The 16,659-nt window shown below is 28.9% G+C and overlaps 1 protein-coding gene across 5 annotated transcripts in view; it reads right to left on the bottom strand.

Moving 5' to 3' along the window:
• The window catches only part of LOC142321782 (myosin-IIIa-like), a 361,639-nt gene that overhangs the window by 155,218 nt on the left and 189,762 nt on the right, over positions 1 to 16,659 (bottom strand). For all 5 annotated transcript variants that reach the window (XM_075360160.1, XM_075360163.1, XM_075360158.1 and 2 more), the window contains exon 2: positions 14,653 to 14,791. In XM_075360160.1, the coding sequence (XP_075216275.1) occupies positions 14,653 to 14,785 (133 nt within the window). In that variant the 5' untranslated portion in view covers positions 14,786 to 14,791. The remainder of the gene's footprint in view (positions 1 to 14,652; positions 14,792 to 16,659) is intronic.

The following is a 16,659-nucleotide window of genomic DNA, read 5'->3' as shown; positions in this document are numbered from 1 at the left end:
GTGAGAAACACTGAACGTTGTTGTCAATGAAATAATAAGCGAATAAGAAAAAAGAATAGCTTAATTCATTCACAATCTAAATTGAAAAATATAGTTTTAAGTTGGAACACATTAAAACCGAACCGAACCGGCTCGACTGCAGTTATTTGAGCGTCACCTTTAACGCTGCTACTACTAGCGCCACTGTTGGTTGTGAGTGTTACTTCTCTTCTGATTCAGTGGAATGAATTTTCGTTCTTCGCTGTTTTGTTTTTCTTAATATGCCATAGTCGATCGAGGAAAGAGTTGCTGTAGTGGAAGCGAATGTGCATTCTGAATCCTTTCAAGAAACTCGTCAAATATTCGTGGAAAAGTTTCCGGATTCTAACGAACACCGAAAAACGCAGTAGGCGACCTTCCCTTAGAACACCAGAGGCCAGAGCCGCTATTTAAAGAAAGAATTTCTGTCAGTCAGAAAAAATTTATATATATATATATATCAAAGCAGTGTAAAATACAGATCATGCCGTAAGATTATTCATGATTTAAATTTGAAAACGTATCGTACAAAAACTGTACAACAATTTAAGAGATCAGACAAACGGAAATGTCTTAATTATTGCAACTAGCTTCACAAAACCCCTGTTGATGAACAAAAAAACCCGATACTGTATTTCACGTCAGAAAAAACACGGTTTCATTTATCTGGGTTTGTTAATTACCACATTACCAAGCATCAGATAACTAAAGTATACACACTGAATGTCTGAGCGTCCCTATGAAACAAAATAAAGATGAGAAGATCGGTGTAGAGTGTATTGTTTCTAGTAGTTGTATAGCAAGGCCAATATTTTTTATCAAACTGTCAATAGAGAAGTGTTCCGTACGATTTTCGAAGAATCCTATTCTCGGTTAATAGATCGTGAAAAGGAGTACGTCTTCTTCCAACAAGGCAGAACAACCTCTCTCACATCGAACCATTCGCTAGCACGCGTTCGTAAGGCTTTTACAGAAGAACGTACAATCAGCAGAAGGCGGTCGCCTCCATTCCCCAGGTTTGTTTAATTACAATTTTTTCTTCCAGGGCTATTTGAAGGAAAGCGTTTCTGAATCAAATCCCCGCACTATCGATGAACTGAAGATGAACATTCAATAAGAGATCGATGGGATTGACGACAACGTTTTGTATCAATACACTCAATGTGATCACTCGAGCACAAAAGTGCATCGCTGCGCAGAGCGTTCACTTTGAACATTATTTGTAAAAATATGGTAAACATGTGAACTTTTGCTAATGTAAATACAGAATTTAATTCAATTTACGTTGTTTCGTTTCGTTACTAAAGTTTTTCTTATCGCAAATGCGCTTCGTCTGTAGCAATTTGGTTTTAATTTGCTTACCCGGTAATCCCAGAGGATATAATATTAAGCAATATAATTACTCATAAATATCAAACAATAACAGAAAACATTTGAGGAAACTTATGTTTTAATACATTAGTTTGTTTAGTAGAGATTAAGTCACGCATAGTAAGACATTAGTGCCTAAGTCGTCTTACCACACGTCAGGATACCAATTCCAGCTATAATTTTTACTTCCTTCTACGAAGGAAAGGAAGTATTGTGATCGCGAAAAATTTCGGTTTTCAGATTTCAACGGAAATATCCATTTTGACCATCCCTGAATCCATTTTGACTAGTTTCGGCGTGGCGTCTCTACGTACGTACGTATCTCGTATAACTCAAAAACGATTAGCCGTAGGATGTTGACATTTTGAATTTAGGACTGTTGTAATATCTAGTTGAGCATCTTCCTTTTTGATTGCAATCGACTGAACCAAAAGTGTCCAAAAAAGCGCAAAATTCAAAAGAATCTGGATTTTGGACTTTTTCTTAACTGCAGTAATAAGCTCTCATTGAGAGAGCTTTTCAACGATATGTCATAAGTGATACTTATTATCATTGGTTCCAGAGTTATAGCCAAATGAAATTTTAATTAATAAAATATTTCAGTCTTAGAAGAAGAAGGCACATCGGCTCGAATCAGACTTCATCTCTTTTTTTAACTTTTTTTTAAATTTAAATGTATTCATTTATTAATAATTATGAACTTCTGATTATAAACAAAAAAATAAGATAAATAATAGAAAAAAATATCAAAAAATATCAAAATTTATTAATGAAATAAAATGTGTATATGTAATTTAATAGGCGTACAAAGAAGTAGTGCCCACATCAGATTTTTTAATAAAATAAGTCTATTTTATTACGATAACAAAGGGAGCGGTTGTTTAATAAACATCATTACTCTTAAGCGTAAATGTGACTTTCATTTTAGGACAATTAAACATTAAGGATAAGAATCAATTAATAACTATTAATATTTGATATAAAAATACTCTTACATTTTTTGCTTACCTAGAACAGTAATAAAAGTTAACTTTTTATAAGACCTATAATAAATAATATTTGTATTCTGATCTTTTCTTTAACTTAAGAACAAGGTATATAATATTTATATCGGTTACATAATAAATGAAACACTATATTTCTATTTCAATACTTTTATAGCTGTAATATTAATTACTTATCAATTTTGAAATTATTCTACGTAAATCTCAATTATTTCTATAGGCTCAGTTCAGTAAAAAATAAAGCTTAATTTCTAAACGGGTGTATTCTATTCGAAAGTGTAGTTTACATTTCACACAGAGCTGAAGTGCGTTTGTTTACATTTTGTGGTAAAACATGATGTAACAGTGTTATATAGCACTAGAAAAACTGAAATCTCATGTTATTAGCATCTCAAAATTTTTCTTTTTTTCGTATATGGAACGCTTAAAAATTGTTTATCTATTGTCTATTACATATATTTAACATGTATTTTTTAAAGAAAATTTTAAATTAATAACATATTTTTATTAACCTTATAGTTATAGTCTTACCTTTTTTGATATCAGTATCGTTTTGTTAAAAACAGTTTAATTTATATTACAGAAATTTTTGTTTTTTGAGCGGAAGAAATGATATCTGCGAGACTCTTACCGTACGGTTTAGAATTTCATTGTAATTTTTTTGGATTTGATTTTACCAATCGAATTTATTTCTGTTTTATTTATTCATTTATTAATAAAACTAGTATAATCTCTTGTAAACTAAAACTTTCATTATTTTTTAAAGAAGTGATTAAAAAAATTGTTTCATCTTCTGTACTTTCATTTACATAATAGCATTTACTATTAAAACAAGGTGTAGTATATTTTCTTTTACATTTTATTATTTCAAGTACATTAGAACGTTTTTGTACCGCTACCTAGTACTATCGCGCCGCTATCTAGCGGCGCGATTCGTAAAGGTACCATTTTCATTTCACTGTTAGGTTAGGTCATGTTTAGAACTGTAAACGTAGTTCGTTGACTTCGCCGCCTCTTACCGACGAAGTTCTAACGAACTCCATGATGTCATAACATAAAAACATAAAAAATATAAGTTTAAGTTTTCTTTTATTTTAAAATTCAGATAATTAAAATTATTTTAGTTTTTCTCTTTTTTTTTACAAAATATGTATATTTTTAATCTAATATATAAATTTTACCAATTCTACACGCAAAATGTAGTTAGATTAATTCAAATATTACAAATCTCAATGAAGTTGATGTGGTCAGTAAATCCTACTTTATTTATTATCTACTATTAACAGAACTTTTACGACACACCTTTTACATGCAAAAAAAAATAAAAATAATTTAAAAAAAAGAAATAGTCAAAATGTTGTACGAAATGATAAATAATACACGTAAAAAGAGAACTTCTATAATAAAATAAGTAAAATAAATAAACAACAAACAAGTTTATTAGAAAGCAACATAATCTTCCAATCACCAGCCCATACTATTTATTATTGCAATTTGCTGATTGCAGAGAATGAACTAAAAGGAAAGAGAGTGTGCGTGTATATATATGCATATAAATGAGTGAGAGAGTGATCTACAAATAAAATGAAAATATTATGAAGATGCTATTATAAGTATATAATACGAACAGTAATCCAACCGGTTGTTTCATCTACGGTTTGAATGCTTAAGGCACAACATTAAGAAATACTCGGACATTATACATCGAACAATAGTATTTATAATTCAACACAACTTTTCATTAACGTTTATATTATACGAGATTTTTAGAAAACAAAGTAAATCGAAAGGAATAATATATTTAATACAATGTTTAAAAATTCTTTTAAATTTTATCTAAAAATGTGTAATCAAAGGTAAGATAAATTGATATTAAATGGGTAAACAAGATAACAATATTAAGAGCACTAGAAATATTCACATTTTTAATTTCAAATAAATTTTAATATTATTATTGTTATTACGAAAAAACAGATATTTCAGTGAGCTTGACAGTAATAAGTAATAATTTTTCATATCAATTCTCTAACATCGTATTCGGTATTACATTTATACCTATTATATCAACTGGTTTTGACGTAATTTTATTCAGTTATATTTTATAATGTAGTGGATATAATCCGATTTTAATACAGTAAATTTGGGAATATATTAACTACAAAAGAATAAGATTCTAAATTATTAACTAGTCTACCATATACAGAGTGCACCTAAAATGCTGGGGTAGAGATACATTTTCGGATTCTTCGTATCATAAGAAGAAAAAATGTTCTATGAAAAAAAGTCGATTTCCTATTCATTTTTTCCGCCATTTTGTGTTTGTTAATAAAGATTTATCTGAAGATTGGATTGAGAAATCACAATAGTATTTTGTACATCCATTTACACAAACGTTCTCTAATAAATAAAAAAATTACAGTAAACATATTTACCGATTTCAAAATGGCAAAAATGTTAATTTTTCAATCTTTTATAACTCGGTAGTTTTATCATATGTTTATATTTGCGAAAATGTTAAGCATTTTATTTTTAACAGACACAATTTTTTTCTTCTACCTGTCCCTCCAACATTAAAGCGACTATTACAGGATGCCTTAATATGTGGCCTATAATTCTGTCTCTTCTTTAACTATATTTTTCCAAATGCTTCTTTCTTCATCTATTTGCAGCAATATCTCTTCATTTGTCACTTTATCCACCCATCTGATTTTTAAAATTCTCCTATAGCACCGCATTTCAAAAGCTTCTAATCTTTTCTTCTCAGATACTCCGATCGTCCAAGTTTCACTTCCATATAAAGCGACACTCCAAACATATACTTTCAAAAATCTTTTCCTGACATTTAAATTAATTTTTGATGTAAACAAACTATATTTCTGACTGAAGGCTTGTTTCGCCTGTGCTATTCGGCATTTAAATTATCATGTACATTATTTATATTTTAAGAAGTATTATATTAAAGCATTTTATTTAGATTCACATTTAAATTACATCTTTAACAGAATTGAATTAACTTTAAATACATCTTTAAATGAATTGAAATGACTATTTATACATCTTTCAACTGAACTGAATTAATTAACAGTAGTATTTCAAAGACAAAATGTATATTATAAAACAGCTGCTGAACTCAATTAGGTTAACATATTTATATGCTTTGCATAATTAAGAAGAAAGAGTTACATAATTAATAAGGACATGAAACTGAACAAACACATATAGGCTAATCACACTATCAAATCTCACAATAATCAGTAATAATCGCACATAAATAAATCGCAATAACCGAATATACACACACAGTCACGCGTACCAAAAAAAGTACTGTAACACAGAACTACAATTAAAAGAAGATTAAAAATATCCAGGATGGAATAAGAGAATTTGTACTGTCATTTTTGAAGTCGGTAAGAAACACGATGTTTTGTTTATAAACATCCGGTAGTTACAACAACTCGGCGCGTACAATAGTGCTGTATAAACATGTACTACACACTTGCAGTTTGTTTATTTCATATCTCCTTCTAAGAATGAACATATAATATTTAACATCAAGCGTTGTAAAGCTATATTCCAAGCATTATTAATTTTTTTTTAAAATGGAAACAGGAGGTCTACCTCCTAACTAATATACAGTTCAACTATCGGCCTTATAATGTAGCTACAAACAAGAAATCTAGTTTTTGGACAGTTTCATAAGGGTAACCGCCTCTCACCAATGATACATTGACTTTATGTTTAAACATCTTCAGAATGAAACTAATGGAAAACTGCGTTCTACACCAATTTAAAGATAAAACGATAAAAAAAGGAAAAGTAATTTATGCTAAAAAAAGGACGATCAACCTCAGGAGTACATATAAAAGAGAGAAACAACTATATCCCAAGAAAAACGTTTTATGGTCCTATATGTAATCATCTAAGTAAGTAAGATATTTTCAAATTCAAACTGAATTTTAAACCGTTTAACCAGGTATAGCCACTGAGACATACATTAAACTAAGAAAGTTATCGGAATTTAAAACCCATTTGTTTGAGCCATATTTTTTAAAATTGTCAATTTAATCTTTCTTGACATTTTTACTTTTATCTATTTTCCGGAAAATAACTATACTATTTATATATACTATATATAGTATATACTATATACTATAACTATACTATATGTTGCTATAGCAACAGCTATATGGGAAAGTGTGATGATCGATCAAAAGTTTAGGTGTTTTTTTTTAAATCTCGAGCTTTCATGATTCTCTATAACAAAATAAGGACACAAAAATAGTCTTAGAAAATTCCGGTAGGATGTATATTCCGGATACTGATACCATTAAATTTAAACTTAATCAGACTAAGGTGCAGAGTATTTACAGTTATTTAAAAATTTAAACTCTTTTGTATTGGCATCGCGGTTATTTGAAATTCTATACAGCGATACTACCATATAAGTTAAAGAAATCATAAAACTAAATCTATATATCTTTCTTTTAGTTACAAAGAAAAAAAATTATTTCTAAAAGGAAAAAACTTTACTGAAAGATATTAACAGTGACCATTAATATTTTTTAATGATTATTTCTTATCTAAAACTCTATAATTTAATAATTACACCTATTTGAAATGTACCTTAGTGCATTGTAATGCACATTGCACTATACACTGTATATACTTCGAATATAGAGTATTACTTTCTTTCTTTTTTTTTAAATAGTAGCAAGGAAATCATACAAGTGGTTGAGAGCAAAAATATGTAATTTTAGAATCTTCGTTTTAAAAACCGGATGCAGCTGAAAAGATTCATCGGAGGATTAATACCTTTCCGGAAGTATAATCGAATAAACTAACAGTGTAATCAAGCATTGCAAGCATAAAATAAAATAATGAGAAAAATCAATAAAAATATTTATACCAGTATTATTGATTAACTATTAAAAAAAAATGTCTTAATTAAAAATTTAAATAAGTAAATGAATTAAAATGATATAAATTCTCCATAATTAACAAAGTGAGTGTGTGTGCGCACGTGCGCGTGTATGTAACTTAATTAAATTTAATAAAATTTATTCCAACTATTAATGTCTACTACTAATAATAATGATATGAAATAAAAAAAGGAAAATTAGAACATTAAAATTTAATGGGTATTACTTTAATTAATTCATCAATTATATTACACAAATAAAAATTAAATTAAAAAAACCGGACCTAATGAAAGTTACACGTTTCAATTTCCAAATAATATTTTTATAATCATCTAAAAACTTAACTGTCTACATGCAATAACAAATAAATACGAATTGATGAATAAAAATAAAAAATTACACAACGGATATCGTTACAAATTACTAATTAATCAATCAAACAAAACTAAAAAAGCCAAAAAAAAGTTGAATAACTTTCCCGGCTTCATCCTTGACATTTTTATTTCAAATATTCCATAGAATTTTAAAATATAATTGACATTATTATTATTATTACTTAAAAACATCGATGGAATCAGTTAAAAAATACGAAACGGATAAGATTTTTGAAATCGGTTTTACGAATTTAATTAACGATTAAAAAAAGATTTTGGGAAACTAATAGACGAATCGGGTTGATTTTTTTTTATTCTACTGGTAATGATCCACAGATATATCGTCAAACGTCATCCGACTCCAAATTTTAGTTTCGTCTGAAAATTCCTCATTTATTATTTAATTTAGGAGTCTTCGGATCTTATTACTCGCAGGAAAATCACTCTGAAGGTCCATCGTTGCTTGATGACATATCTGCGAGTCATTCCGAGCAGAATAAAAAAAATCAACCCGATCCGTCCAGTAGAACGTCTGAACGGAATGGGAATAGATTTTGAGCACGAATTTTACCTGTGGTAGGAAAGAAAAGAGAAAAGCAAGGTGGTTGGAATGAGACTTGTAAATTGAATAGGTTTTTAATCGATATTTTAAATATATAACATTATTTTGTAACAATAACGCGGCGGAGCACCAAGAAGTCACTATATACGTTTTATTTTATAAAAATTTTAAAGTGGAAAATTTAATCGGATGGATGGAATTGAGATCATATTTAATTGAAAAATCAAGTTCTAATAACTACAAAACTCTCAATTACTTAACTTTTTATGTTATAATGTAATACTATGATAAGATTATAATCCAAATAAAATAATCTTATTATTTTGAGATTATAATCTGGAAAACTGAAATGGATATTTATAAAAAAAATAAATAAATAAAACTGTCATAATAAAAATAAAGTTATTTTTAAAAAAAATAAACTGATATTATAGTTTATTACTTCTCGTCCAAAAATATACATTATTTTTAAATTATGAAAATGTAAATAAAAGGAAATAAAAATTCCTTACCTACACACATAAAAGTATTGAACATTAAATGACAATAAAATATAAGACATATTCAGTAAAATTTTAGAAACTATCTTCATAAAAAAGGTAGCATTTATTTAAATACTATTCATTTAAATTAAAACTAAACGTTTAAGAAAAATTTAGTACTAGCACACGCACGCACGCACACACGCACACGCACACACACACACACACACACACACACACACACACACACACACACACACACACACATACACACACACACACACAGAGAGAGAGAGAGAGAGAGAGAGAGAGAGAGAGAGAGAGAGAGAGAGAGAGAGAGAGAGAGAGAGAGAGAGAGAGAGAGAGAGAGAGAGAGAGAGAGAGAGAGAGAGAGAGAGAGAGGGAGAGAGAGAGAGAGAGAGCTGTATTTTTATAAAGAGGGGAATGCTTTTAAATTTATGACAAAATTAGAAAGGTACTGTTCATTTTTTTAAATAGAAATACTCAATTTAAAATTATACATAGGTAAAACTAAGTAAACTAGATATTCACAAATAAAAGTAATATTTAATCAAATTTTATTTCCATAACTAGTAAAAATAAATAACTGGTTTTTCTTTATATTATAGATGAAAAAAAGATTTAGAATTTAGATTAGAGAATAATTTTAGCTAAAAAAAGAGCAGAATATTAGAATAATTATTATAATTACCGTTAAATTATGTACTAAATCTCAATTTCGGTAACTAAACTACATTATTTTAAACCTGTCTACTAAATTAAATTTTGGCCGTAATTTTTTTAAATTTTAATTTTAATATTGAAATCTAGAGTAGTAATAATTAAACAAAATAATTCCTACATTTTAAAAAAAATCGATTACTTTGTTATTGTAGAGCTAATATTCAAGATAGTTTCTTGAATATCCGCCTGCTTTTTGATTCTGTCAACTACACTGGCAAATATAATTTACATTTGCAGTGTAAACAAACATACATACGTACAAACAGCCATACAAACGAACGAGTTACATATGTAGGAACAGACGTCACGCCGAAACTAGTCAAAATGGATTCAAGGATGGTCCAAATTTATATTTCCGTTGAAATCTGAAAACCAAAATTTTTCGCAATACAATGCTTTCTTGAACTTCGTATAAGAAACTAAAAACTGGGAAAAGGCGAAGGTTTTCTTTAAGGAAAATCAAGGCTTTTTTTTGGGGTGGTTAGTAAGTATCTGGAAAAAAGTCGAATTGATAAAACATGTAATTGAGCCGGTCATGATCAGAATTGTGTTGCCCTTATTCTGTGAAAGATATCTCTAGCGCAGAGATTCCCAAACTTATTTTTCTCATAGACAACTTTCAAAATTTTGCTGGTTTCGGTGGACCCCCTGCAGCTACATTTCTACCATATTTCCAGTCGACGGAAAATGTGAAGATTAGATCTAACTATGAAAATTTGCGTTATTTTTGATTGAGTGAGTGGATGTCAAAAATGTAAAATTGGCCAATCAAATAAAAAGAAAACTTCCCATTCAGAGTGGTAAAAAGCAAAAGAAAAATAGTATATTTTTTTGTGTTGCATTTATTCAAATATGTAATCATTACGCTATTAATTATTATTGTTATCGTATTGCAATGTAATGTAATAAAATTGTCGTAATATAATTAAAATTAATAACGTAATGTAACTTCTACAATGACAATCACAAAATAGTTACAATTTTAATGGGAGGGATGTACTTGATGGAATGACAGCAAATTATCAATATTTGGCTTCAGTTTTGTTAGGAATAAGCGCAAAACTCCCCGTTCTGTGATATTGAATCTGCTCCTTTTTTTTTGATAAAAGGTTTGTAACGACACTAAAACTTTTTTCGACAAGATATGACGAGGGAAACGCTATCAAAAGCTTTCTCGCAATTCCCCACAGTCTAGGATATTTTTCTGGTATTTCTGCCTGCAGCCAAAATGTTTGATACCCTCTTTTAAATTTCACCTTCAGCTCCTCATTAGTGCTAAGCTCGAGTAGCTTCTCTTGTAATATCACATTCTCCACTTCCGTTTCATCAAATGGATTTATGATCCGTGGTGGTATTTCCATCGTCAGAATATCTTAAAAAAAGATTTTGAAGTCATCATGCTGGGCAATTAAATGTTGAACGTATGTCTGAATATCCTCATCAAGGCATTCTACCTGTGACAAGTTTGAAAACTGGAAAAATACGCGCCGACTAATATTTTGCTTCATAAATTTCAATTTTCCAAGAAAAGCTGAAATTACACCCTTTGTTTTTATTAAATTGAGACTGTCCCCTTGTAATTGTAAGTTACAGTCGCTGAGCTTCTAAAAACATTATCTGCCTAGATTGATACGCAAAGTCAAGCCAATATTTTAGTTCTTCACTATCGAAACCAGATGAATTTTCGTGGATCCTAGCTTACGAATTGTGAACCCCCATTTTTTTGTCACGCCAACGTAGACCCCCGTCAAATCTCCCGTGGATCCCTGGGGGTCCACCTGGACCGCCAGGGATCCACGGGAGGCTCCAGATAAATTCTTCTACTTCTTGGCGATTCTTTTCTCTTATTCATGAATTCTTTCTCCCATATCTTATTCTTAAAGTGATTCATATCCGCTTGCTGGACCACATTCAATCAAAATACTGTAAAATTTATTTTTAAATAAAAATAAAAATTATAGAATTAATCCTTATACTTAAAAAAATAAATAAAAGACTAATTCATAATTAGACTGTGGAACATTGAACTGGAGAATCAGAATATCAGATAAATAATATTAGTAAGGAAACATGGAATTAAAATCAGTTTTTTAGCTTTTCAGATGATTTGCAATTCTCTTAACTGATCTGGAATCGGCAAGAGCACAAATCAATATTTTAAATACAATCACTAGTAAAACAGGATTAAAAATATCAATCGAAAAAACAAATATTAAAAAAAAAATACATTCAGATAGGAATAGGAAAAGTAAAAATAATAGAAAAATTCTTTTATAATTGAGAATTATATTCTCAAGAAAATATAGGTGAACTTATAAGAAAAATGGATTAGAAAAATCAGTAATTCAAGAGTTTGAAAGATTGAAAAATTTACGGAGTAATCGAAAATACATATAATACAAAATGTTTATAAAAAACTTGAATATCAGATATTATATAAAGTAATAAAACTAGACAGTTTATACATATATATAAATTTAATCATGAACACGGATATAGGAAATACAGAAAACTTAAAGGAAAATAACTGGAAAAATATTGGGTTAAGTTAAAGAATAAACACCTTTAAACTTTGAAGTAGCAATGAAATATATCAAAATTAAAAAAAAGGATAAATGAACAATAAAAAAGAGAAAATTGATATTCTTTGGTCACCTCGTCAGAATGAGTAAAAACATTTAATGTTTTTAACATTAAATGTTTACTACAGACGAAATCAAAGATTTGATTTCGTCTGTAGTAGGAAAACAAAAATAAACGGGATTAAAGAGATTAAAAAAGAATTCAAATTTAAAATTATAACACCTTCAGAACCCTAGAGGGTTTCAAAGAAAAAAATACCAGGAAAAATGGTCTTAAAATGAAGTTATCGAAAGAATGCAAAAACGTATGCGGAGAGGATGAAAAGGTATACTGATAAGAGAGAAAGCAGCCATGAAGAAAGGAGTGAAGGAAGTTGTAAGGTCTTAAAGTGGGAAAAATCGAAAAGGGGAAAAAAGAATCTATCTCAGTTCAATATACTTTAACTTATATAATTCTTTATAAAAGCCAATATTTTTAGTTAGAATATAATAATGTTTTTATTTGTATATGAACTTTTTATATAAAAGTTACAAACCTTGGTCTCAGGTAGTTTGTGGTATTTGTTTAATGTAACTGTTGTTATCGGTGTTGTAATAGAAAAGTGATTAGTGACTTAGACAAGGTGGTGTAGGCTTTAAAATAAAATAATGTGTTTAAAAGGTGGTAAACTAATAAAAATCTTTCGTAAGAAAACGTACAGGTCTGTAAATATTATGTAATCCTTACGTAGTGGGGTTTAAAGATTGAATTTATTCTTAGATAAATAAGATAATAAATATCTCTTGACATGTTTCAATAACATGTTTTTAGGAAATTAAATTTAGTACTACAAAACATACATATTTCTTTCTACATAATAGATTCCTGTAAATAAAAAATAAAAATTTATTTAAATAAGAAATATTATTTTTTTTTTAAATTTACAACACATGATCTGATCTAAAAAAGAAAATAAACTTCTTACAGAACAAGATAGTACAACATATTTTTGTTTAATGATATAAATATGTTTTTTTTACACCATATAAATGTTGTATAAATCAAACAAAACGTGTTTGAATGTACACAAAAGACATAACCGAGTACAGACGTACAACCTATGAATCGGCCTTGAGAACTGTACCAGTTTTAATTACATATTGCATTAATAACCTAATACGTACGTACTGCTATGTCTCTCATTTATTTTATCTAAAAAAATCACAGCATGACCTTGTAATTGGCTATAAAAAAACACCGGTCGTTTTTAAATGTTGTTCCTGTCACGTTTTTTCGTGGTGTACTAGATGAAAACTTAACATATTGTAATATTTTTAACATTAGTTTAAAATCTCTACTGAATAATATTTGTTTAGAATCCTCTACCAATGAAGTTCATCAAAATCTTACAGTAATCACTTTGGATTATTATTTTCAAACGGGAAAGAATTTAATAATAATTTTTAATAATAAATAAATTTTTAGTAATTCTTAAAAAAAAGGAATAAATAATATATTAATAAAAAAAAATCTAAAATAAAAAAACTCAAAAAAGAAAAAACTGGTAGTTCTGTTAACAATAAATATCATTCACTTTCTCATTTTCTACTGAATTTAACAAATTGAGCTTGACAAAAAAAAGTGAATTAATAAATAAAAATAAAACACAAAATGCATTTTATTTATTTTAATTTTTTGTGAAATCTTTTTCCTTGAGAATTTTTTTCAGGATCACAAGACACCAGTTATGACTGTAGGCGGTATACTAGCAATATATGCCCATAATATTTAGTATTTTTCAATCTTTTTTATTTTTTGAAATAAGATATCAAGAAATAAAGTGACAAAAAATAAGTTTATCGAAAAAATTTAGGTATTTAGTAGTACTACCGGGTTAAAACGGTAAATTAGTGGTAATCTCGTCGTCGTAAATCAGTTGTTTAACAGCTAATTTTCGAAGTAGAAGTTTATTCTGAGGTTAAAATTCTAGTAAAAGCAAGTTAATTTTATACGGATTTGAATACTAGACAGTGGATACTAGTGTATTTTAATGGTTACGGTTCAATTAACCACCACGCCTCTCAGGAATGATCAGCATGAGCCTATATACATGTCATAAATGTGATCATCATCTCGCTGGGCCATTGGGTTGCTTATTGTTCCAACGTTGAACAGATTGCAATGTAAAAATTAGGAACAAAAAATAAAAAAAATAAATTAATTAAATTGCGCACTTAAAAGATATTTACACCAATATCAGCTAATAAATAAAAGAAAAAATAATTGCAAGATATAGACATCTACCTGATAGATGAGATATTTTTTAGTTAAAGTAAATGAATGCTTTAATAATCCAAAACTCTCCAGATATTCGGTATATCTTTAATACCTGAATCCATTTTTCATGAAGTGGCAGCATACAAGTAAATTGTATTTTATTCTTTATTTACCAGACAAAATATCTTGTTAATTACAATCCAAAAACAAACGATGGATGAAAGACACAAACGATAAACCACGGGATTAAAAACAAATTATTTATTTTTTAATATTTTGAATAGGTAAGAAAGGTGAAGTAGAAAGAAATGATAAAATAATAATCTGTGCAAAGCTTACCGGTTACGGTATCCCTTGCACTATAAACTTCTCCGTAAGTTCCTTCACCGATTAATTCTTGTAATGTAAACCGGGAGCCAGGCTCCTGGAGTGATTCGACGTCCACATGACGGCTTATACCTCGATAAGACATTCTTACCTATATAACACATGAAAAAAAAAAAAAATTAGTAATTTTAATATTAATTGTAGTTATTTTTATATAACTAATGTATATTTCATTTCTTATTACGATACAAAAAAGTTTTTAAAAATCCCTGGATTCATATATAAAAGCTCAGAGGATAGTTCATACTTCACAATTGCTCTAACTACTTTTCTAAAAACAATGGATCGTACCAGAAAAATGTAATACGTGAAGAGAGTTATAGAAGAACGGCAGCTGGAGGACTGTTATAATCCAGCTGCCTACCCCTCTGCGTCAGTATCTATCTTCCCCTCTTTTGAATTTTTATTACAAGTTATCATAGTTCAAATATCTTAACAATTTTATTTAGCTAAACTGATATCTTTATTTATCGGTAACTCAATTTTAAAAATAATTTTCAATGTAGCAACCCTTTTTTTTTCTGATTTAAATACCCGTAAGGTAACCAGTCCGGCGATTAAGCATCACTAGGGTGTCGTGACCTCCCTGTCAAGCCCCCTGTAGGGGCATCCCACCGGAGTCTCCCTAGCGTCATCAGGACACGCCAATGTAGCGACCTGACATGATTCAAAATTCATTAACGAACGAAAGCCATTCTGAAAAAGAATTAGTTTTTATGCAAGATTAAGTACGAAAATTTTAGAGGGAAGGGGAATTTTTAATCGGCTTCTTCATTGAGTCGAATATGCTGTTGCTTATCGGCAATCCAAACCCATAGAAATGTAGATGATATGTAGCCCTAGATGTGACACCTCTCTACTTCCTCAAAAGTAATCATACTCACTATAGCCGGCCGTAATTCAAATGCTTTGTTAGTACTAAAAAAAATTGGTACAAGCAATATAATGCAACGGATATTTTAATAACATTTATTCTAATACGTACAGAAACAGAGCTAAACTTTTATATAGAGAAATTAGAATATAACCAAAAAATCTGGAATCTTGGAAAGTGTTAGAGAGTCTTCACTACTGATTATCTTCATTAGTATCTTATGGGTGTATGTTGTTTCTAAGCAGAACTTTCCAGATAGATAGAAAACGATTTTTTGCATATTTGAATTTCTAAATGACCAACCAAATTCATCTAAAAATTATTTTACAAAATTTTAATGGAATAATTTTGCTTTTATTTTAGGACATAATGTGAGAAAATGTTATTATTCATAAGTATAATCTGTAGTAATGGATAGAGACTTACTAATTTGGTTGAATTCACCATTGCTATGTTAAACAACCACTTGTATGAATTTGATTCTGAAAGATTGCCAAGCAGAATCTGGGAGTGGAAACCAGCAGAAAGGACACAAAAAAATAAAAATAAAACCGAGGTTGTTGAGATGGTAGAAATATAAACACGGCTGTAGAAGGAGAAGTAGTGGTTTAAACAGACATGGGGTTGGAACATGCGGTAGTTAGATGATGAGGCTGTAACTTAAACCGCTGGGCAAATAAATAATATAAAATATACATTTATTACTTTTAATTCTACGAACCATGAATTTTAATTGTAAATGTAGTTAGACAGCTCATAATATTTTACTACTTTTAACATATTATTTTTAATGTTATATAGAATTCTTTTCTTTATCAAGAGACATCCGATCCTGTAAGTCCTACAATGCGTAAGCATATTATCCAGTATGTAGCTGATGTATTTCAGCTGATTTGCAGAATTGCAGGATGTATAATTCTATCAAAAAATTTCTTTTTTATAATGGAATTTATTATTTTAAATAAATTTATTACATTTTAAAATACTCTGAAGCCAAATTAAAGTGCAAGGACATATATTTACTAAAGAAGCTAGGGGGAGTGGAGATTCAAGGGCATGTTCCTAACAGTACAACCCAATTATCT

The sequence above is a fragment of the Lycorma delicatula genome, chromosome 3 (assembly GCF_047948215.1).
Source record: "Lycorma delicatula isolate Av1 chromosome 3, ASM4794821v1, whole genome shotgun sequence".
NCBI lineage: Eukaryota > Metazoa > Arthropoda > Insecta > Hemiptera > Fulgoridae > Lycorma > Lycorma delicatula.
Note: the sequence above shows the minus strand (reverse complement) of the source record. Positions and strands in the feature narration are given on the sequence as shown.